The 22,167-nt window shown below is 37.6% G+C and overlaps 2 protein-coding genes across 2 annotated transcripts; one reads left to right on the forward strand and one right to left on the reverse strand.

Annotated features, from left to right (window-relative positions):
- Positions 1 to 1,623: 1,623 nt before the first annotated feature.
- Positions 1,624 to 7,509, reverse strand: LOC131782254 (neuropeptide Y receptor type 4-2-like). Its single transcript, XM_059098978.2, has 3 exons — positions 7,429 to 7,509; positions 6,198 to 6,357; positions 1,624 to 2,675 (listed from the first exon to the last, which is right to left on the reverse strand). The coding sequence occupies exon 3, from the start codon at positions 2,673 to 2,675 to the stop codon at positions 1,674 to 1,676; it is 1,002 nt and encodes a 333-aa protein (XP_058954961.2). The 5' UTR covers positions 6,198 to 6,357; positions 7,429 to 7,509; the 3' UTR covers positions 1,624 to 1,673.
- A 6,180-nt stretch (positions 7,510 to 13,689) lies between these two features.
- On the forward strand, positions 13,690 to 21,338 carry LOC131782264 (uncharacterized). The gene is made up of 10 exons (XM_059098996.2): positions 13,690 to 13,793; positions 14,319 to 14,412; positions 14,904 to 14,987; positions 15,321 to 15,564; positions 15,791 to 15,950; positions 16,087 to 16,316; positions 16,780 to 16,839; positions 17,340 to 19,865; positions 20,367 to 20,546; positions 20,876 to 21,338. The coding sequence occupies exons 2-10, from the start codon at positions 14,326 to 14,328 to the stop codon at positions 21,082 to 21,084; spliced, it is 3,780 nt and encodes a 1,259-aa protein (XP_058954979.2). The 5' UTR covers positions 13,690 to 13,793; positions 14,319 to 14,325; the 3' UTR covers positions 21,085 to 21,338.
- The last annotated feature ends 829 nt before the right edge of the window (positions 21,339 to 22,167 follow it).

Raw genomic sequence — 22,167 nt, forward strand, 5'->3', positions numbered from 1 at the left:
TGAAATATGGTGTTAAACGGAATTGAAAAGTGGCGGATAAACTCTTGAAAAAAGAAAATAATTCCGTAATTTTTTTTCTGGGGAAGGATAAGAGCTGAGCTGAATAATCTTAAACTTTTTCATCACTACAAGATTGCTGTTCGTATGATAATTAAACGCGTTGAGGTCAACATTTCTCGTTTGACATCGTCTTCTTCATGCCACAAGGAGTTCAAACCTTGCATAAAGTGTTCAGTGAATTATACTTCGGGTTTGTGAATTGTTCGTCTCGGTCGCTGTTCCGGCTTTAAATCAGTAAATTGAGAAGACGTAGCCTCATTGGTTTTCATAACTTATGACCAAAGGAGTTCAAACGAGTCCGTTGAAAACCAGAAAAAACGTAATGGAATTACCGCAGTATGCTGCTTTTGGAGAAATAATTCAAGCTGAACAAACTAAGCCATGTTTACTATGGGTCCACAGTTTCCTAAGATAATTAAAGGTGTTAGATCTAATATGTTTCATTGAATTTCGTCTTTCATAATACGACTTTGTATTCAAATGTTGAATTGCACCAGTGGACATAGAATACATGAAACGGCAAAGACATTCAATAAATCAGCCTCGAAGATTTCTAGACGAACAAATCGATTCAAGCAAGTCAGGAGAGAAAAAATAAAGGACACTATGAAACAACAACAAGAGCAGTAAACTTAGTCTTATTTACAAAAGTTTTGTTGCAACTCCACGCACCACTTTTTTGAAGGGTTTTTTTCAAACGCAATATATTCCTTATAGACAGAGTATAACATTTGCGGAAAAGACCTGACCCCTATCATTATGCGTCTACAGTTTAAACGGTAGTTAAATGCATTAAATCTTATCCATTTTAGTTAATATCTTCCTTCAACTTGCATCATGGTATTGAGATGTCTACGAGTCATTATACGACTACGTAATCCAGTGAGTCGAGGCTCTGGGTCACTACAAGATACTTTGAGTTAAGCAATCGTCTTTTGTAGTGACAGTGGCACTGAAAGGTGTCAGAAAAAAAAGGACTGTATCCGCAGCGGATAAATGAGTGAAAATAGAGAAACCCTGCGATGAAATAAAGCAGCGGGAAATTTCGTTTATTTTACTCCTGACTCAGTATTTGCATCGGTCGCAGGTTCGAGATTTCTATTACTTGCTGTCCCCTGACATAAAGGAAACTGTCGGATCTTTTGCTTTTCTGATCTCTTATTATTACCGACTGTCAAACATCTTGACTTGTGTCCTTCGACGGCTAAAGGAGAAATTAATTATTTCCGTGTCGTGTTTATTTTGTAGTTATCGACAAAGCAAACCGACAAAATAAAGGATACGCCAAAGATTTGGCAGAAAAAAATAAAGGAAAATACACAGAAAATTTCTAAAATACCAGAGAATTTTAAAAAACGAAAAATGCGCTACAAAAGTGATGAAATAATTTGTTTCGTTCAGTTTATGTAGATGTCCTGGATGGACTTAATGACATCTCGTAAAATCAAAATATATGTAAATTTGTACAGCTTAGTGCTTCCATATGCTTTAACATTGATTTCCTAGCCACCATTTCTACGGAAAACGAAAAAAATCCAAATTAAAACCATATATTTTGTCCATTGACCGGAATTACCAAAGAAGAATCTTACTAACAATATTGGCATTGAGTTCTAAATTTGAGGGTGTCGAGTCGAAAATGATGGTAAGTCCATTTGCAAATGACGCAGTCTTGAGCTTCTTTTCCTTAACGAAAAAATCTTTCTATATTCTTGTCTGAAATTCCTGTTCAAGAAACCGTAGATAAGAGGATTAATAGCGCCTGAAAGATTTCCCAGAATTAGATAAAAAACATAGACTTGTCTCGGAAGAGAAACTTCACCTCGGAACGTGTCCACAAAATCTATGACAGCAATCGGCGTCCAACAGGCCAAAAATCCTATCACCGTGATGAATAGAATCTTTGTAACTCTGACATCAGCTTGAGAAATGTTATCCGCAGCCAAGGAAGAGGAACGTAGATTATGAACTGTTCTTTGGTGAATGCGCATTTTCCTGAAGACGAGTGCATAGCAAATACTTAAAGCAGAAGTAGGCAGACCAACGTAGAAATACACAATAAAATTTGGAAGGGAAATTTCAGCTGTTTGAAAGCAAAACAACTTTCCAGGATGAAAGACATAATGTCGACCCGTGAGTAAATAAGGTAATGGTTCCAAGCAAGCTAAGCCGACTCCGAGTACTATCATAATTATGGTTTTCCATTTCGTAAAAATTTGTCGGTAATGTTTCGTTACCACCATTCGGAAAAATCGATTGATCGCGGTCAGTGTTAAGATCAGCAAAGAGGCGCAAGCCAAAATTATGACAAAAAATCCCTGACTTTGGCAAACACTGTCGTTAAATGGCCAGTGACCAACGATGGCCACAGCTACAGAATACGGAGCACATAACAAGGGCAAAAGAATATCAGAGATCGCCAGCGACACAATGTAGTAGTTTGGAACTGTCCGCAGTCTTGAGTTTCTATACACCGCCAAAAGAACACAGGAGTTTCCAGCGATTGCCATCGAAATAATCAGCAGGTAGAAAAACGTTTCACATATCACGACCTTCATGTCTCGGTTTTGGAGTTCTTTGGCCAAAGTCTCGATTCCTTTGAGCGTCATCGTCATCTACTGAAACAAGATGGAAATTACCTTTAACAGAGAGTGTGGCTAAACGGAAGACTATGGGACACAAACTACTTTCAGGCTCACCCTAACCTAGCATTTACTGACGAAAATAAGAGCTAAATTACTTAAAACAGAAATCTTGCGGCGCGTTACCCACCACGCTTTTGTAACCCTTTTCGCCTATGTAAATCACTTCACGTTTGTTCGGCTATGTCAGCGCAAAGTGAAGTTGTTTCGTCTTACCACTAAAAACCACGTTTGATTAGTGTCTTTAACCCTCTGGGTCAACATTTTGATGACATTGATAAGAGAACAAATAAAGCTATTCAATTTAGCTCATAAAACATATAGAAACATCTTCTGTATAAATTGATGTCCAACAACATGCGACTGAAACTGTTGAAGCTATCTCAGAATTTTAGGGGTATTTATAAAGACAGCAAAAAACTTGGAAAACAGGTTTATAATTAAGTGTGTTAATTTCCTCGTTTCAAAACTTTGATGGTGTGTTTGAAGAACTGCAAACCCGAAGCTACAAAGCTCTTCAAGAAAAGATAATAATAATAATCAATTTTTTCAAAAAATAAAAACAAGTAACTATAGTAAATGAATACTAAAAAATATTCAGCATTTATGCCGCCATAGGAATCTTAAGTTATATCCAATTGATGTATTTCAAATTTTCATATTAGGGGAGAAAAAAAAGTGGACACTTGCCTTACGAAAGAAGAATAGATCGCATCGTATCTACTTGCATGGCACTCAAAGGTAAGTAAATTTTTAAGTGCAATTTACCCTTTTGTACTTTGGTTCTTAAAAACAAACACTGGAAAAATGAATATTCATTGCTTTTACAGTAACAAGCTGTATTCTAAATTAGATTAATGAACCTGTGGAGGGTTGTCTGTTCTAAATTAGACCAATGAATCTGCTAAGGTGAGTTCAATGAACTTCGCTTCACGAGCACCACAAAGAACAGACAAATAAAAGAGATTGAGCGTGCATTTGAATATCTTGAGTCGATCTATAGCGTTTGTTGTTTCTTTTCCTTTCTTTCTTTTTTTACCGCTTTCTTCCATCTCTCAAAAAATCTTTGTTCTTGTTTTTGCTGGATATTGAGCTGCTTAAGGGCAATTTAATTCTACTTTTTTCCGAAAGTTGAACTGAAATTCTTGTTATCAGGTAATTATGACAACAATGATATAGGACGAACGGAGTGGCAACAAGATGATCCAAAGAAACAATTCCTCACGCGATGTACAACCTTCACCTAATATATAGATTTAGCCAAGCTTAAAAGCGGAGCTCACATTTTTTTTCCCCGCACGTCTCAAGGGCAGAACGCCTTGGCCCGGCCAGGACTAGAACCCGGGTCGTCCGACTCGGAGCCCAGTGCAGTACTGGACTACTGAACAAAGCCGTGGTTGACCACGCATGTTAAAAGCATGTTAAAAGTAGCACCTTGTACGGTTGTACGGTCGTACGGTCGTACATCCAAATTTTTTCGGCCTCATGGGTTACTACTATTTTGTATAATTATGGGGCTACGCTCTGCGAGCTCCGCTATGATAATTCTGAGACGAGTGATACCTTATAACTTGTTATTTCTTAAACAATGCTCGACTTCTTGAGCTATCACAGCACGAAATCGAGAATTAACAGATCTTTGATAAACACGGAGTTCCGGAAAGTTGAAATAAGCCGGGGGGCACTGTTACGCCCTCAGTTTCATCAAGAGGAAATGTTCTATTATTAAATGCACTGCTCCATTACTAGCACGTCGATGACAATCAGTTTAGCCATCGTCTGAAAAGAAACTACTTGAAATAATAAAATTCAGCATCTATTTTCAACGGCCTTTTTTTTTAGTTGGAGATGAAGTGTGGTCTTTTTACATTGGCTCAGCCTTAAGGCAGCTCTGACAAGTAAATAATCGCACCCGGGCGGCGTCGAATCACCATTTTTGGCAAGCGTTTAAAAATGGAAATGGCTATATGAAATTAGCACTGAAATTAGTTTTTATATCAACATATATTTGCTTTTGTTCAAATTTGGAAGATATTGGTTTCTAAGGAAATAAAAACTATATACATTATGAATTGAGTTAAAAAAAAACTGTCCAAATAACGATTTTACAAACGGTGCCCTGTAAATTACGTAGATTATTAGTTCTTTTCAGATACACGACACGACGCAAAGATCTCGTATCTCACAAAGTCAAATTAAATTATGAGTTCATCAATATTAAAAGAACTAAAAATATTCTAGTGTCTGTTTGTGTCTTTGGTTAGAAAGCTGTCGATATTATTTGTTTCATTAGCTCAGTAATGACATATTAGGTAAATTTTATTGTCAAGACATCACGATTTTTGCTTATTTAATTTAGTTGAGGTATATCATCTCTTTTGTTTTGCTAAGAAATCTTTTTGAGTCAGGCATCGAAGTTAGCACTCGATAAATAATTTGCATTTTATCAGTCATTATAGAATACTGAACTTAGAGCGTGTTGAATCTCTCAGTCGTGTGTATTGGATGTGAAGTAAAATTACCTGCCAATGTTGAATTTAAATGTCTTTGGTAGCCAAATGCCAGCCTGTTTTTGAAGAAGTTGAAAAGGTTCCTACCACACTCTTTTAACAGTTTTTTCTTGACTTTGGAAAAATTATTAGCAAAAAGGTCCCCGACGATTTTAAAAGGCCATTCGTGAGTAGGAAACAATGCAGCTTCACCTCCCCCTCAATAAGAGAGCAAATATCTATTCCCATAGTTGTCTTTTCTCATTAGTTTACGCCCGCTAAATTAAGCGGGAACATCAGAACAGTTCTACTGACAAGAAGTAAGCAGCTTCGTATCTAACTAAGCTTTCTTTACCTCTTTTCAGCTTCCTTCTTTATTCGACCTAATTATGAACTCAAGCTGGTTATGTTCTTAAAAATACCAGCTTCGGTTCCCAGTCTAAATCGTCTGGTTTCTAAGAGACTTAAATATAATTTTTTAAGCTTACGATTTAAGAGCTAATGTCAGCATGCATCAAACAAACAGCGGCAAGTCACCCAAATTTGTTTTCCCTCCTACTTTTATATTTTGTAGCTCAATATGTTCTGATAATTGTGGTGTAATTTTTTTGTAAAAATATATTTTAGCTTTCGAGAAATAATTTTTTTCGTTCGACCGCTCAAATATGCAAATTTTCACCGTGAATATTACCCGAGTTGTGTGACCTCATGTAACGAATATACTAGACCTATGGCATTTCTGTGAACATAATCCTTTATTTTATCATCTAAACTTAGTCCCCTGTCGTCTTAGTCCCCTGCTACTTTTCGACATAGGAAAAGTATGTCGGACAAAAATATTCACCAAAAAATTATTTTTTTCTTTGGCAGCTTCAATAACGACAGGGGATTAAGTTTAGAGTTTTTTATACCACTACAACAGACTGTGTGCCAACGCTTCCATTTTGCAAGAGAGAAGATACTTACATTGTTTAGATAATTCAGTGTTCATCGTCAACTCACTTACCGATCAGTGGTTGTAAAAAAATTCCGTTTGAATCACTTTGTTATTTAGACTCCACAGGAATACAATGCAGCTCTTCAGACAGTAGCTGTTAGCTAACTGCCCGTAATTTTAACTTGCAGATGTGTGCTGACGGAGTACCATATAAAGACCGAACCAGCACCTGCAAGATTCAATGCGTTTGATTAGACCTTAAAGACTTAACCTTTCAGTCATGTAAGCCTGGGGTTTAACCAATAACTCTGGATAATCACAGCATGCAAATATAGAAAAAAAACCTTCTGGTGATTTTTTTTTTTCATTTTCTTTGTCGAAGACAGCGTTGCCTTTAAATGTCACATACTGAGGAAGAAAGAGGCGGTATTAGGAACAGAATTTCACAAAATTAATTAAAACCAAACGCTCATGTTTTCTAACAAGTCGCCGAAGCGTCTCACTACTTCATTAAGCTCAGTTTTCAAATGTGCGTCAAAACGATGTCTATGACAATAGTTTCCTAGAACAGAATGCATATATAAACGAAAAAACATTTTATATGTTCGCACACACCTTTATTTGCATGGAAGAAAAAATTGTTTCGTATCACTCCTCTTTTTTTACTTACAACTCTGACTGATATTCATGGTATAGCTAGAAACTACGGAAAATATTTAAAAAAATACACATAACTGTAAATGAATTATCGTGAATAATTTTGTAAAGATATTTATAGAAACTCACACTCAGACGAGAGAGGAAGTTACTCTCGACGAAAATAACCACCCTTCATTCGCTCTGATAAAGGGCTAACGCTCGCTAAACGTCAGCTTTGAAACTCTACACATCACCGTAAATGAATTATCGCGAATCATTTTTAAAAGATATTTATAGAAACTCACACTCAGACGAGAGAGGAAGTTACTCTCGACGAAAATAACCACCCTTCATTCGCTCTGATAAAGGGCTAACGCTCGCTAAACGTCAGCTTTGAAACTCTACACATCACCGTAAATGAATTATCGTGAATAATTTTTAAAAGATATTTATAGAAACTCACACTCAGACGAGAGAGGAAGTAACTCTGGGCGAAAACAACCACCCTTCATTCGCTCTGACGAAGGGCTAACGCTCGCTAAACGTCAGCTTTGAAACTCTTTGCGGTGGCCAACTTACGTTATCAACTCAGTTGATAATACTAAAATACCCTGTTATACTCTCCCACCGACGCAGCAACACCGTTTCTTTAAAAACTTACCCCTTTTATTCACCCCTGATAAAATTCGTCCCCCAGAAGTAACGAATCAATTACGGTAAACCCTTGTGAATCGCCCCTGTTCGTTCCTTTCCAATTTTGTTTTAAAGCAAAGGGATAAAATGCAAACTCTTACGTAGACGTAAATTAGCATGTTTCAAAACAAAAAATAAAAACATCATTGATATTCAGGACACGTTTATTTGCCCCCCTAAAAATGAAAAAATTAAAGCTCTTCAGACCACCGCCATAAGTTAGCTGGTTGTTAGCTCAGTGCTATCTGTTATCTCCGTTTCTTAATGACAACTGATATCCATCACGAGCGTAATGTCCAAACCTTAGATTCAATATATAATTTAACTATTAATTCATAAGACACGCGTCATCTTAAGATGAACGACATGGTAAAGATAATGCGGACGTAATGTTGTCTAATTTACATGGATCGTGTATCTCTCAAGAGAAAAAATTCGAAGCGAATCATAAATTCTGGCTAGGTCTCGCTTAATATCTCCGCGAAGTTCACTTTTTAAGAAATTCAAAAGGAAAAGAAAAACATTAGCAGGTTGATGAGATCTTCTTTTAAGGTGGCCATGTGAAAGAAAGTTTCCAAACGTGGTCAATCCATTTAAAATAATACCTCAAATCATAAACAATATTTCTTCTTTTATCCTGCTATAACCGGCTCTCGCGAGCACCACCTACAATGATACCTTAATATATATAAAATTCTTTTTTTCTGTTATTACAAACTCATCGATCTTTGAAGCTTTTCCTTAGGAAAATAACTTGATAAGAGCAAAAGGAAATTCTATCCATAAAAGCCAAAGTATTTTGCCAAAAGTGATAACAAAATAAATACCCAATTTAAATAACCAATTTTCATCACGGAAATTTCGGCAAGCCATTCATATTCGCCTTTCTGCCTTTCAGTAACTTATAATGAATGTAAGATTATAACTTTAGGACGTGTCACTTAGGCTTCAGAATTGTCTTTGGTTCTTTTGCAGACTACCCATAGACTAAAACAATCGGAAGAAGATTACAATTTTACTGAGAAAAACGACAAATGTAGACCTGCCCCTCATTTTGAGGTAGGATTGACTTCGGCAGGTTTTTCTCGAAACGTCAGAGGCGGAATCGAAGGACTTTGAAGAGAGTCGAGAAAAATAAATTTACTAACTGATTAGTTAATCTTGTGTGCGTCAATTCTTCATTAATCGATCGATAGCTTTGAAAATTATCTCTACATCGCCATAAGTCCTCCGCTGATGGAATTATAATAAAACACATCCCAATGTAGGTAAACCTACATTGTATATGCCTCTAGGAGTAACATCATTCCTCTGAGCACGTGTTGTTAGATTGAATAGTCATTCGGAAAGTAGCCATTAGCTCACAATGTTTGTGTAGTGCTGGTGTGCTGTCGGAGTATTTTGAACAGCTGAAGCAGCTATATCCAGTCCTGAATAACTATTGAGAGACCATCACGTAAGTTAAGGCTTAGCTTTTGAAGCTATTACTCAATGATTATTACTTTCTTTTTCTTTTTCTTTTTTCAGTTGTCCGTATACTTTTCCTGTATCACGCCGTATACAAGAACTTAGTTAGCATCAATTCAATTCCTGGTAATTTGTTGCATACGTTGTTCATATGCAATGGATATATCTGCACTGACATCCTCGTCATCTGACAGTATGAACCAATAGTTTACCAATGTTACGCAACTCCTTTCAGATTCATTTAAGAAATTAAATTTGATTATGTCACTGCTCTTATATCTGTCTGGTTTTTGGAAATAGGCCGGGCACCCGGATTTCAGCTGCTCTCACTATTTGCCAAGTTCGTGATCTGAGTTTCCTCCGAAGCCTGAATTCTATACATCTATCCATATTTATCTATGTGCCAGTTTCCTTAAGGACACTAAGAGCTATTTTCAAGTAGATCATATATTGGTCTTGAGCGTTTTAAAGAAATACATAAAACTTTTATAACTAATGTCGTTATCAGTGGAATTCTCTCTGCTGAACCTACTTCCACATTTCCCCCTAACTAATATGAAAAGTAAAGTTCGCTTTCACCAATTTTTCTTCGAAGGAGATCGGTAAAACACGGTAGCAGTTTTCCGATCTATTCCGCGCTACGATGACTTTTCCTGCGATTACGCAATCATTCCAACTCATTAACACTGATTGAGAGCCGTAAAGCCAAAATCAAATTAAGTACCAGACAATAACTAATCAGAAAAAAGGACGTAAATCTAACTTAAATGAATATTAAACTCATCCGCCGACTAAAAGCTTTACAACAACCGGTCGATAACAATCGTTTTAATGATCGTAAATTACAGACGTTGCTCTATAAGTTAGTTTACACGATAAATTATTTACATTAAGTTGTCGCGACGTTTATTTCTGACTTTTTCTTCTGAAAAGAAATAATCATCGATTGTTAATAGATCTTTGCAAAGTAATTATATGATACAGATATAAAAACTCATGATCATAGTCAGACTTCGACTCCTTCTCAACGCACGTACTTCTGAAGAGCTGTACTTGTAGACTGCAGAAACAAGCTGGTATGTTACTGTTTGAAAAATTTTTAGCATTTGTTAGTTGAGAGAAGTTTGCAAATTACATAAACAGTAGCCAACATTTGATATACATGATTTTCAGAGCTATATCGTTATTTTGCAATGGCAGAATTGCAAGGAAATTTATGAGAGATATGGTTGTATTTTGGAAACCAAGAAATATGGTATATTTTGAATCAGCAGAAGAAGAAGAGTGTGGAAGATTCCAAATCAGGAAAAATGAGGATACAGTTTATATCGTTTCAGTCATGTTTTTCGCATTTTCCCTGTGATTTATGGGTCGATCCAAGAATCCTAGTTTTGGGAATTGCAAACTAAAAAACCAGACAGCATTAACACCACCTAGATCGCAATAAATTGATCCAAAAAATTCAATGAAGAAATCAACTAACTTAAATCCTAGTACTTGAAATTTCCAAGTTTTTAAAGACTGGAAATTTTCCTTTGCCGAATATTGTCAAGTTATGTAATATTAGCTAAGAGTGAATATTTATACCTAGAGCCTGCCCTACCTGTGGTCGGAATGTCGCATCTGAACATCATTCGACGCTAGTCGGTATATAGAGTGGTTCTAAATTTCTTATGAGTTCGTAATATGTCACGGTTCTTCATATCCACTGCTATATGTTTTGCTTGTCTGGTGAAGGTCTCTAGAATACCTATTTATCTTAAGGTGTCAGCAGTCAGCAGCAGTCTCGATTTCAAATCTGTGAAAGTGCAGGTAAGGTTACATAAACGGAGACGGTATCGGTAATATTAACGCTAAGCTAACGATGACTGCACGATGACATTGTCGATAGTTTTCCATCTCTGTTATTTCCCAGGTCTTAGATCATGAATAGGACATCGTTCATAATAAGTGTAGCAGCCCTCCGAATGGCTCTGTGCTTTGTTAATGTTCTCACCGAAGAACAGAAAGTAGTTTGCCAAAAATTCAGGTTTGAGATGGGAAAAAATGTTGTTGACGACCACGCCCTCGACGGCCATGTGATTGAGAGATACACAGTTAAGACAGCTGCACAATGTCACATGATGTGCAGAGACAACTGTTTATGTTTATCCATCAACTACCTCTCAAGTCTCCAAGAGAACAATTGCGAGTTGAATGACGCTGTGAAAAGAAAGAAACCAGAGGCGCTAAAATTCAAATCAGGAGCTCAGTACTACGATCTGGTTAGAATGCATTCAGTAGAGGTGAGAGGTTAAGTGAACTTTTTAATTAAAAAGACAAAAGACAAACAAACAAACAAACACTGAGAAAAGGGAGGAGGGTTAAGGTAAAATTTGAAGAACGCAACAGTCTTTCTACATTTAGGAAGTTACAAGTAAAAATGGGTCCATAAAGTTAATTACATTAAATAAATACCCCTAGGCGCGTAAATTTGAGAATATACTGGGAAAAATACTGACGTGTAACTTTAAACTTAATTCAAAAACAGGGAGGCCGACCTTATGTAAAAGGAAAGGATGTGTGTGTAAACAGATGTTGCCAGCCTAATCCTTGCTTTCAAGGAGCAGAGTGCGTGGAGAATTGTGATCCTGATGATGCCAGGTTTACGTGTAGCTGCTCCGCTCGTTATACTGGACAGCGGTGTGAACATAGATGCTATAAAAGTTGCAAGGATGCTAAAGAAAACGGCATATGGCAATCTGGCAGGTACCTCATATGTAATGGAGAGATCGAGCCATTTTACGTGTACTGCGAAATCAGCCCATCGTCCAGCTTCATATGGACTCTTTTACAATCCTTTGCTATCGATCGGCAATTGCAGTTTAGTAGCCAACCGTTCACAAATAGCTTTCCAGTTCGTGACAATCTCCTAGAGATAGACTGGGGCCTGTACCGTTTATCCTTGGCCCGCATGAAGTATCTTGCCGAGCAGTCGACTCATCTCAGAGTAACGTGTAATTACAACACAGATGGTCTTCAGTATACGGACTATGCACAAGCGGAACTCGAACACCACAATTTATTTGCAACATTCAACAACAAATGTAGAATTTATGAACACATCGCCATCCGAGGCAATGAATGTAGGAACTGCACCGCTCTGACCAATCAACCGAGTGGCCACGCCTGGCACATCGATAGCTACTTAAGTTCAGCCAATGGATGCAATTTTGATGGGAGGCCAGGGATGGGAAAGAGCGAGCATAACTTTGGATGGTATGCTCATGGAAGAGTGAACACAGATCACCGATGCTCGTCATCTCCAATGTCGACAACTCAACACTGGTTTGGTATTTTTTATATTCCGGGTATTAATCGTCCTCAAAGCTTTCCTGGTAAATAAAATCTTGATACTTTCCTCGATACCCTTCCATTTAATTTAGCGCTGTGAACTGGTATCTCACCATACCAGTTATTATTTTTTCTTCCTTTTCATCACCCTTTTGCTCGAAAATATACATTCTATAATTTCATGGAGATATTCCTTTTTCGGTCACTGACAGCAGAAGTGAAAGGTTTAAACAAAAAGACGCTTTGGCAGGGTTTAAGCGTCATCAATTTTCCAACAAGAACTGATTGAGGTTGTGGATTTCATGCGCCACTACCACAGCATTAAAAGTGTGTAATGTAAATAGTTTCGAAATAATAATTTAGTACTCAGATTTCTTCGAGGCTTGTTTGTGGCCAAGTATGCGCCACTTAGCCAGCGTAACACGGTGAGCAGCTCAACAAAGCTGGTGTACGTGAATGTGCAAAAATTTTATTCTAATTCGTATAAGCGCTTCATGTAAATAAATGACAACATTCATGTGTATGCAACTCGGTAATTATGTGTGCTGTTTGCTTAAAGGTTATCATATTATACAAGAATACCAAAGTCGTATAAAAGCAGCGAGATCTCGTATAATATTTTAGCGGATTTTTGGACAATGGATTTGAGCGTTAGATAACATATGATAACTTAAGTGAATTTTAAGGAGCGACATGTGAGATTTTAATCATGGTCAATCGCATCAAATTAAAGGATTCTTCGTAGAGGAAGGCGAGAACGTGTGATCTTTCTCTAGTTAAATACCACAATGAGTATTCGCATATGATTTTATGATCAAATAAACGTAATTTACCCTATAATGTTGTTTATTATTTATCCTAGCCAACTGGAAACGACGTCAAATGGAGTAATTCTCGAACTTTGAGTTCTTGAAGTTTTGTCTTACCTTCCATTTGCCTCCTTTAGAGTTCTAAAACATTTCCAAAGAGTGACTTGAAATGAGATGTATTTCTTAATGAGACCAAAATGGAGAAATTGTGAGAATTACGTAAAAGCAAAACGAAAGTAATCACAACGACCAATAGGAAGAAAGGAAAATACCCTTAAGAGCCAATAGGAAGAAAGGAAAATACCCTAAAGAGCCAATGAAAACTCGTAATGAGAACAAGCCAACTACCCAAAGCGCGGGAAAACGTGGGCGACCAAATCGTGGTTGGGTTCACGTTTGCATCTGATTGGTTGATAGAGTGGCGCGAGTTTTCTGGACCAATCACAGAGCAAAGTAAAGTAAAACTAATGCAATCCCGGATTACTTTCGACGCGCAAGTGAAAACTTCTCTGGTGAGTAAAAGTCAAGTACTCGTGTAATCATTTTTGACAGTAACCTGTCACGGGGAAGACACTATGAAGCCCTTTTGACCTTATTAGTTTAAGAAAGAGTCAAACAAATTATTAAATGCATTGAAATCGTATCACTGAATTTTTCCTTCAAAAATATATGATAAAAAAATTATCTTGCAAGCTCATTTGGAGTATGTAAGTTATATAGAAAGGTAAGTTGGATCATGTAATGTTTTGAGGAAGAACTAGCCAGTGGCAAGATTGTCTAATTATATTATTTCATTCTGTTATTTGATGATAGAAATCTCAATTTAAATACATTTGCGAGCGAAAAACCTGAAAATGATTGTTAGACGAAATTTCTAATTTTATCATTTGACTCCCAACAAACACTGAAACTCGACGCACCTTATCACAATTACCAATGCTACAGTAGTATCTCTATGAGAATTGTTTCCTTTCCTTCAGGTCAAGAAACAGTTGAGAATTTTGCTTGTACCTAGAAGATAAACACCAATTAACGATAGCGAATGTGGACTATCAGTAACCTCTCTGCTTACAATTTGAATCACTTCAATATTGGCTTTTCGATATATACAGATATCTCTTCTCGTATTTTTTCACAAAGGAGAAATGAGTATTTCACTTATATTGACTAAAATATCCATTTTACATCAGGCCACGAATTTATCAGGAACAAATCGCGTTTGTCTGTTTGTTTTTTATCTGAACAATAGTTCCCCAATGTCTACCCACAAGTCTAACGTCTCAAAGAGATGGTTAGTTTTATTGTTAACAATCGACTGGATGGTACTTAGTTATGGTAAAGAGGTAAGTAATTATGGTAAAAATCGAAGTCAACTCCTGCGATTATCTATAGAACAGAACAGATCAGTTCATCCTTTCCTGTTTTCCATCGTCGCCATGCACTGCTTCTTCGTAGAAAATTCCATGCTAAACTTTACAGGTCGTTTGTATCCGTGGTCAGTGACAAGAGCCTTAACTCGAATTATACAAATGTGAATCGATGAATACTTTGCGGATTTCTTATAACAGGGCTTGTGCTGACTCGAAATTTTCAGCACGCATTGTCTGCTCATTACATGGTCCATGAAATTGACTACCATATGAATTTTTTTACACATGATGATAGTCTCAGGAAGATACTTTAAAGGAGGTTATACTTCATTTTAAATTTTAATATACCTGCTTTTGATAACAGAATATCCGCATAGTTCTCAGCCTTTCCTTATTCTTTCATTTTTGAATTACTGTTGATAAAAGGCATACATAATTTAACAGATGTTCCTCTAAATCACCAGAATGGCGCACTCGTCAAAAGAGACACAACACTTGAAAACGTGAAGGCGATGTACAACAGATTCGTGAGTGATTCAACTGGAAAGGTAAGTTGAAGTAAGGGACTTCCACTGATTAAGATGGTCATAAAAAGTCCCCGGAGTCATAAAAAGACCCCGGAGACTTAGAGTGGGATCACGTCGCACAATGCATTGTCACAAAATTATTTTTTCTTGGTAACATTTTAGTTAACGCACCTAGTCTAGATTAGGAAACGTCACGGTTATGAAGGCGGGAAAATGTGGTCAGTTAATTAGACTTCCGGAGGAAAATAGTTTGAATACGCAGATCTTCAATTCAAACCTATGTTACCCGCCCAAGGAGAGGAAATGTTACAAAGTTCTTCAAATTGTAATATTTCATTTTACTGAATGACCCAGGCAAAGTATGCTGACGCAGGAAATAATGCTTGCTCAATGGACTTGCCGCCGTCTATAACCAAAACACCAGGGATAGTTCATGTGGCTGCATCAAAGCATGACTTCCAGGGTTCTCTTGGATGCGGAGTGTGTCTTAACATTGTTGGAAGTGGAAAACCTGCTGCAGCAGATCTGGACGGCTCACCACCGGTTGAAGGAAGCTTAAAAGGAATAATCGTCGACCAAGACGATTCACTGAATCAAGGTGCTGACAGCCTTTTACTGTAATTCTGATGACGTTTCTGATTATGTTGAATGTTTCAATTGCTCTGATGGTCTCTGAGAAGTTCTAATAAAGCATTTTTTGCTAGAAATTTTGAACAAGATCATGGCGCATACTCGTTGAATGATACAATTTGCTTTTTTCATGGGAGATCATGGCTCTCAGTGAGATCTGAAACAAACCCAATTCTATCCTTGTTCCACCTTAGGAGACCTGGCTATTCTTCCTCCACAGACTGGAAGTGGTCTTTGGGAAATCAGCTTCAAAGCTGCTGACTGCCAATCGGCCCAGGGACCAACAGGATACATTCAGTTTCGTTTTACTGGCAGTAATGACATGTATTTCAAACTGCAAGCCACAAATGCTAAGTAAGTAACGGCACAAGTATGTTTCGCCGTTAGCAACCTCAGTGTGACCTACCCAGGTACACCAACCCATAAAAGACCCACCCGTTTATCTTTCTGTTCGATTACCAAACGTTTCCATGTATCTACTGCTATATAGAGTTCCTGTGGCTGGCATTGAAGCTTTTGAACGTGTAAAAGGCAAGTGGTTTTGCCTCACAAGAACGACAAATAACTTCTTCACGAACGAAGGAATGGGTGCTGTTTCATTTCCACTGAAGGTGCGCCTGACAAGTGTCATGAATGAACAGCTGGAGGCGACAATCAACGCCCTAGAAAACGACAAGGTTATCAATTCTGATGTTCAGTTCTCAGACACTGCAATGAGAGGTGAGAGACACTAAGAGTTCTCCTGATTACTAGACCAGAAGTAAACTCTTCCATACTTAGTTGATCAAATTCGTTTGAAATTCTTATTCATCAGTTGATGGGCTGATTCGATAATCAGAGAAGCAGTTTTTTTGTCCATGTTTCCTAATAGAAATCTGCTGTCTTAATCAACGTAATTCTGGTTTCATTTTGGCTGTGTAAAAAACATTGAACTTAAATATTAATCTCCTACGACTCCCATAGGTGGATCACCAGAAGGAATTAAGTGTAAAATTAATCAACGTAATTCTGGTTTCATTTTGGCTGTGTAAAAAACCTTGAACTTAAATATTAATCTCCTACGACTCCCATAGGTGGATCACCAGAAGGAATTAAGTGTAAAATTAATCAACGTAATTCTGGTTTCATTTTGGCTGTGTAAAAAACCTTGAACTTAAATATTAATCTCCTACGACTCCCATAGGTGGATCACCAGAAGGAATTAAGTGTTATGGTCAAGGTGACAGACCTTCTACACCTGAAGGTACGTGTGCACGAGGTTTCCTTCTTATTTCGTGAATCTATTTTACAAGAGTCTCCCTTTTACGCCTCTTTTTTAAAACTTATCAAGCTCTCATAATGTGTGGACCGGCATAACAAGAACGTATCAATAATATAATACAAATTTCATAATATTGGAATGTAGATCTGGCCTCTAAATTCCTTTGAGTGAAACTTTTCATTGGCTTTTTTTTTAGTTGAAGGCTAAACGTGATTTATTTCCGTGGCTTGACAATGGAAGAAATATATTGTTATCTTCATCCATCCCGAGCTAAGCTTCGATCTGCCTTTGACCGCGCGCTAGATTCTTGATCTGATAGTAAACGCATACCCAAACACCCATCTATGAAACAATATACCTGCACTATCACTCGTGAGAAATTCAAAGTTTGTTGTATTTTTCTCTAGAGTGAAAAGTTATTCCAGTTAATTAGAATATGAAAGCTACATGCAAAAACCGTTATTTGATTTGATTCTCAATAGGCGATGAAGGGTTCTGCGTGTCCAAAGAGGATGGCATATACGGAGATCCAAAAGACGAGACCGCTTTTTACGTTTGCCAAGGTGAAAAGGCAACAAAGAAATTTTGTCCAACTGGACTAAAATTTAATCCAGTGATATCTTCCTGTGATGTGCCGGAAGATGTAAAATTTGTTAGCGCTGAAGCTGAATCTGGGGGGCCATTTGACTCAAAAGAAGGCAGTAGATGGATTTCTTTACCAGGTGATGGTAGCTTGAAGGTTTTTTCTGTCGGTGAAAGCGAAAAACCGACTAAACAAGATGACAAGGTGATTTCAAAGGTTTCACACCCGCACAAGTTGTTTTCAATCAACATATTCAACGGTGTCCAAAGTCATGCAATACAGCAGCCCCCTGGAGGAACACAAAATAAACTTGCGAGTCCTGTAAGATACCAAGGACATTTACAAGATAATGTCGTAAATATCATGTCAGTGGAGTCACCTCCACTAAATGGAAAAGCCAAAAAGCCCGTAATGGTGCCAGAAACGGACGTTAAATCCAAGAGCCAAGAGGGCTTGCGAAATACTACCAACCAAACGATTGAGGACAATAATTCAGTGTTGCTAACACAAAAATTACAGCCAGTGATTAAAGGCAACATGAGCCAGAAAATAGATCAAAAGGATTGGCGAAATGACGAAGGACACATGAAAAATTTGAGTGATTCAGCAGATAATAAGAGTTTGGCAAATATTTCTGAAAACCATTTATCTCCAAATGATCTGGGTCATTTCAGTACAACTCCTCACAAGTTGTTTGCTATAAATATCTATGGTTCACATCCTCAACTTCCAAGTGTGCACCATGAAATGAAGACTACCACTGAGAACAGACAGGATGGGGAACATACCATAGAACCAGTAGATGAGTTCAGAGACACCAATTCCTTCGCTGACAACGGTCGGAAAGTTCTAGTTGACTCATCAGAATTTCACATTGGCAAAGGTGAGATGTTAAAAAATCCTGGCCAGCTTACAACTGATATCAACGAAAATAACTCAGAGAATGCCAATTTTGGGGACAAGACAGATTCATTTAGCACTAATGATTCAATTAGTTCGATGCCACTTCACTTTAAACTTAAGATTAAGATGGACAACAGTGGAAAACAACCTGTGATTAACTGCACTCTGTCCGAATGCCCTGAGAATGACTTCGCGATACAGGAAGATAGGACGAATACCTCAACGTCGCCAGTAAATGGATCAAAACCTGAACCTATTGTATCGCCGCAGAAATTATTTGTCAGCCAGAACAATTCTAAACTTGGAGATTTTCGAGTAACGTTTAAAACTGGTCAGCCAGAGTCAATGAATCAGAAACAAGAAGTGAAAGAATCGCGTGCACCCCCGATGAATTTAACAAAAATTATAATGCCACCTTCTCATATGCAGGATATAACAAACCTTTCCCAGCAGAAAAATGCTTCTAAAACTCCCATTCAGCAGTTAAAAAGTTCTTCTAGACAGCAAAATGGAGACGTGCCCACTTTACACCATAACGATACGGTATCATTAAAAACAAATAAAAACGCAGAGCAAGGGCAAGTGAAAACCGACGACAATACAAAGACTATGAAGATCAGCGACAACAACAAACCTGACGAGATGAGAGGGGCAGAGCAAAAAGCAACTACAATGGACGAGAATGCTGCAAGCAACATCCAAAACTCTTCTAATCTAAAAGTTTCTGTGGGTGAGAAGTATGAAACTGGTAACAACGTAAAGGACCCAGTTGTGACTGGGGGCCCAGTTCAAGAACCTGGCAACGCAAAGGCCTCTGATAAATTCAGGGAGCAAAAACAGATTTTTACGAACAACAAGTTTCAAGCCAATTTACAATCGGGCAGTGTAACAAAGCAACTAGAAAATGCTAATATGAAAAGTCCCTTTCTTGAGCAAGAGCAGCTAAGTCCTCACGATTTTGTTCAAATTCAGAGCCGTCCACAACTAAAGATTATTTTAAAAACTCCTGGGAGAATTTTGAATCCTCTGAACAGACGGTCAGGTGCTAAAGGTCACATCGTGCAGATCTTAAAAAGCTTGATCGATAGGCCGCTTGAGTTAGATTCTAAGGGCAAAGAGGTCGTTTCTATGTTATCCAGTTTCACCAACAAAACAGTAACAGGAACGGCTCGAGAGAGAATATCTCAAGATGATTCCAAGGCAGTGGAAGATGGTGGAAATATCGCCCAGAGTATTTTAGAAGCAAACAAGGAATACCTTGACGCTATTGCTACGCAGGGAATGGTATTCAGTGATGGGGATCCTGAAACAGAGAATATGACAAGCATGGATGGCTCTATTAATCACAGTCATGGCTATCAACAGCAGGAATATGAAGCTTCTCGGTGGAAAAGTCCACACACAGAAGGAGAAGATTCTTCAACAGAGCCCCAAGAGCATAGCCTCGGCATTAATACTCACCAAGGTGATTCGGTCCAGGGTGAGTATTTGATAACTCGACTTCAAGAGGACGGAGGCAGTGGTGAGTAATCTTAAATTTGTTTTGTCACCGTAATGGTCCGTCAAAATGATAAAAAAGAAAAACCAAAAAAGTTTACCAGAGAAAAATCGGAAGTCCGAAAGGGAACAGCATGGGAAAATCGCAAAAGACAATGAATTGGATTGTGGTTTGTTTGGAAACATAGGTCGTTTACCTTATTATAATACTCATACCATTTTTCATTTGGTCATGGTTTTGCCAATAAATAAAAGTGGCCTCGTAGAGCCTGAGATCGTCTGGTTTTTTTTTGTTGTTGTTATGTTTGTTTGTTTGTTTGTTTCATATCTCAGCCCCTCAACTGCGTATGTAGGATTATGTAGCGGACTTTCTTAGCGCCCCTTCTCGGGCTCGAACCCCGACAGATGGAAGAAACAACAATATCCCTTCTCGTCTCATGATACATAAAACTGGACAAGATTATACCGAGCGTAGCTTATGTAAAAAGGGGGTAAAAGACTAACAGAAAACATTTCTTGTTTTCAGGTGAAAGTGTTAGTGAGATGGGAACCAACAAAGACACTGGGTCGGGTAAACCTGAACACGATAAAGGATCCAAAGGCTTGCCTAACAGAGCAGGCAGGGTGTCTGTCACAGATGGACTGCCTGGAGTATCAGAAATGAACGCTTACAAAGGAGGGATGCGCAAACCAAAAGTTGATTCACGTAGGGACAGTTTTATCATACAATGAATATTATTCTCTCTGTATCTCTGAATTAAAAGGTAAAACATGTGAAAAATACGCGTAGGAGTGAAATGAAGGTAAACTTTGTAGAGAAAAACGTGCAAGGGAAAAAATCAAACCTAAAAACCAGTGCAGACTTGAGGCTCAGATCTTTTGATTTGACTATCGAATATTTCACTGAGCAACAAGCGAAATCGAAGACATAGTTCTAATAGCCTCAAAAGCGATAAGCCTCTTGCATGATGATAGGGTATGGGAAATTGTTGAGTTACGATTATGACACAGTAACATTCGACTTTCTTCTTTTAGGATTGAAGTCCTTCTGCATCGGAAAGTCAAGCGGAATCTACACAAATCCTTTCGAACAAAAGAGCTTTGTCGTCTGCTCTAATGGAGTGTCAGAGGAGAGACAGTGTCCTGAGGCCATGTTGTTTAACCCTAAAGAAAAGATGTGCGATGTGCCAGATCAGAGAAACACCATGAGGACAAAGAAAAGGAAAGAAACCACCAAAAAATGATTGAGACGTTCTCGTTGATGATTCCTTCTTCACAATATTTGTCTCATGGAAAAGTGACCTTCCTATGAAAATACATTTTCAAGTTAAAACGTATTGAAATTTCAATTCAATGAAAAATTACTTCATGATTAACATCTCCGTTTGCAGTCCCGCACCCTTCCCTACACAACAAGACAAGTCTGGATTTATTTTCCAAAATGTAAATGTATATTTCTAGCTTAACTATGGAAGACAACTAACGCCAATAAAACAGATTGTCCCTTTTAGTTGTGATATTTAAGTGTGTATAAATATTTGATCCACTTGGATTACAAGCCGACATTCTTGGAGGGGTTTATCTTAGTCATCAGATATCTACAAAAGCAAAACAAAAGGAGAATAAAAAGAATCGTCACCTGAAGAAGACCTCGGAATCTTTCTTAGCTTTCAAACATATCTTTAAATGTAGCTTTGATAGCACACAAAAACAAAAATCCAAGTAACATTGACTTATTCTTAGGCTTATAAATATGAAGCATGGACACTCTTTTGCACAAGCTAGACCAGTCTAATTGAATGACAATTTAAAATTTAAAATTAAAAAAAAAGGAAATAAAACGTGGCAACACTCCTGATTTAATTATATGTTTTTCGAAAGCCATCTGACGACTTGTAATTAAAACTGGAAGGAATAAAAGAGTTTGTCTTTGAGCCTTACCAATGATAAGCCTGACTTTTCTAGTCAGCACATTTTTTTGATCTGATGCTCTTTCGTTTCTACCAAGAATAAATCCTTTTCAATTTGGAGGAACGGTTCTAGATGACGCTGAGAATGATATCTAAAATTGACCTGCATCTGCTGATAAACTCATGATTTGTTGCCAATTCAAAGGAAAGTTTCCAACGATATTATGTATGAGTGTATTTACTTAAATCCAAAGATGTCATTCGGTTAACTCGAATCACTGATTATTGTAAAACGATTTTAACTTCCATTGGGCTTTAAAGAACTGTTTTTTATATATGATTCAATTATCAATAGTTATCGATTCCGTCGAGAAAAATCAGGTACGCACGTAAATCATCTCTTTGCTGATTGACGGA

This window comes from Pocillopora verrucosa, chromosome 7 (genome assembly GCF_036669915.1).
Source record: "Pocillopora verrucosa isolate sample1 chromosome 7, ASM3666991v2, whole genome shotgun sequence".
Classification (NCBI taxonomy): domain Eukaryota; kingdom Metazoa; phylum Cnidaria; class Anthozoa; order Scleractinia; family Pocilloporidae; genus Pocillopora; species Pocillopora verrucosa.

Coding starts and splice junctions, on each gene's coding strand:
- LOC131782254 (XM_059098978.2), bottom strand. CDS start 2,675: ATGACGATGACGCTCAAAGGAATCGAGACTTTGGCCAAAGAACTCCAA.
- LOC131782264 (XM_059098996.2), top strand. CDS start 14,326: ATGTCTACCCACAAGTCTAACGTCTCAAAGAGATGGTTAGTTTTATTG. Junction 16,840..17,339: donor CAGACCTTCTACACCTGAAG/GTACGTGTGCAC, acceptor GATTCTCAATAG/GCGATGAAGGGTTCTGCGTG. Junction 20,547..20,875: donor CAAACCAAAAGTTGATTCAC/GTAGGGACAGTT, acceptor TTCTTCTTTTAG/GATTGAAGTCCTTCTGCATC.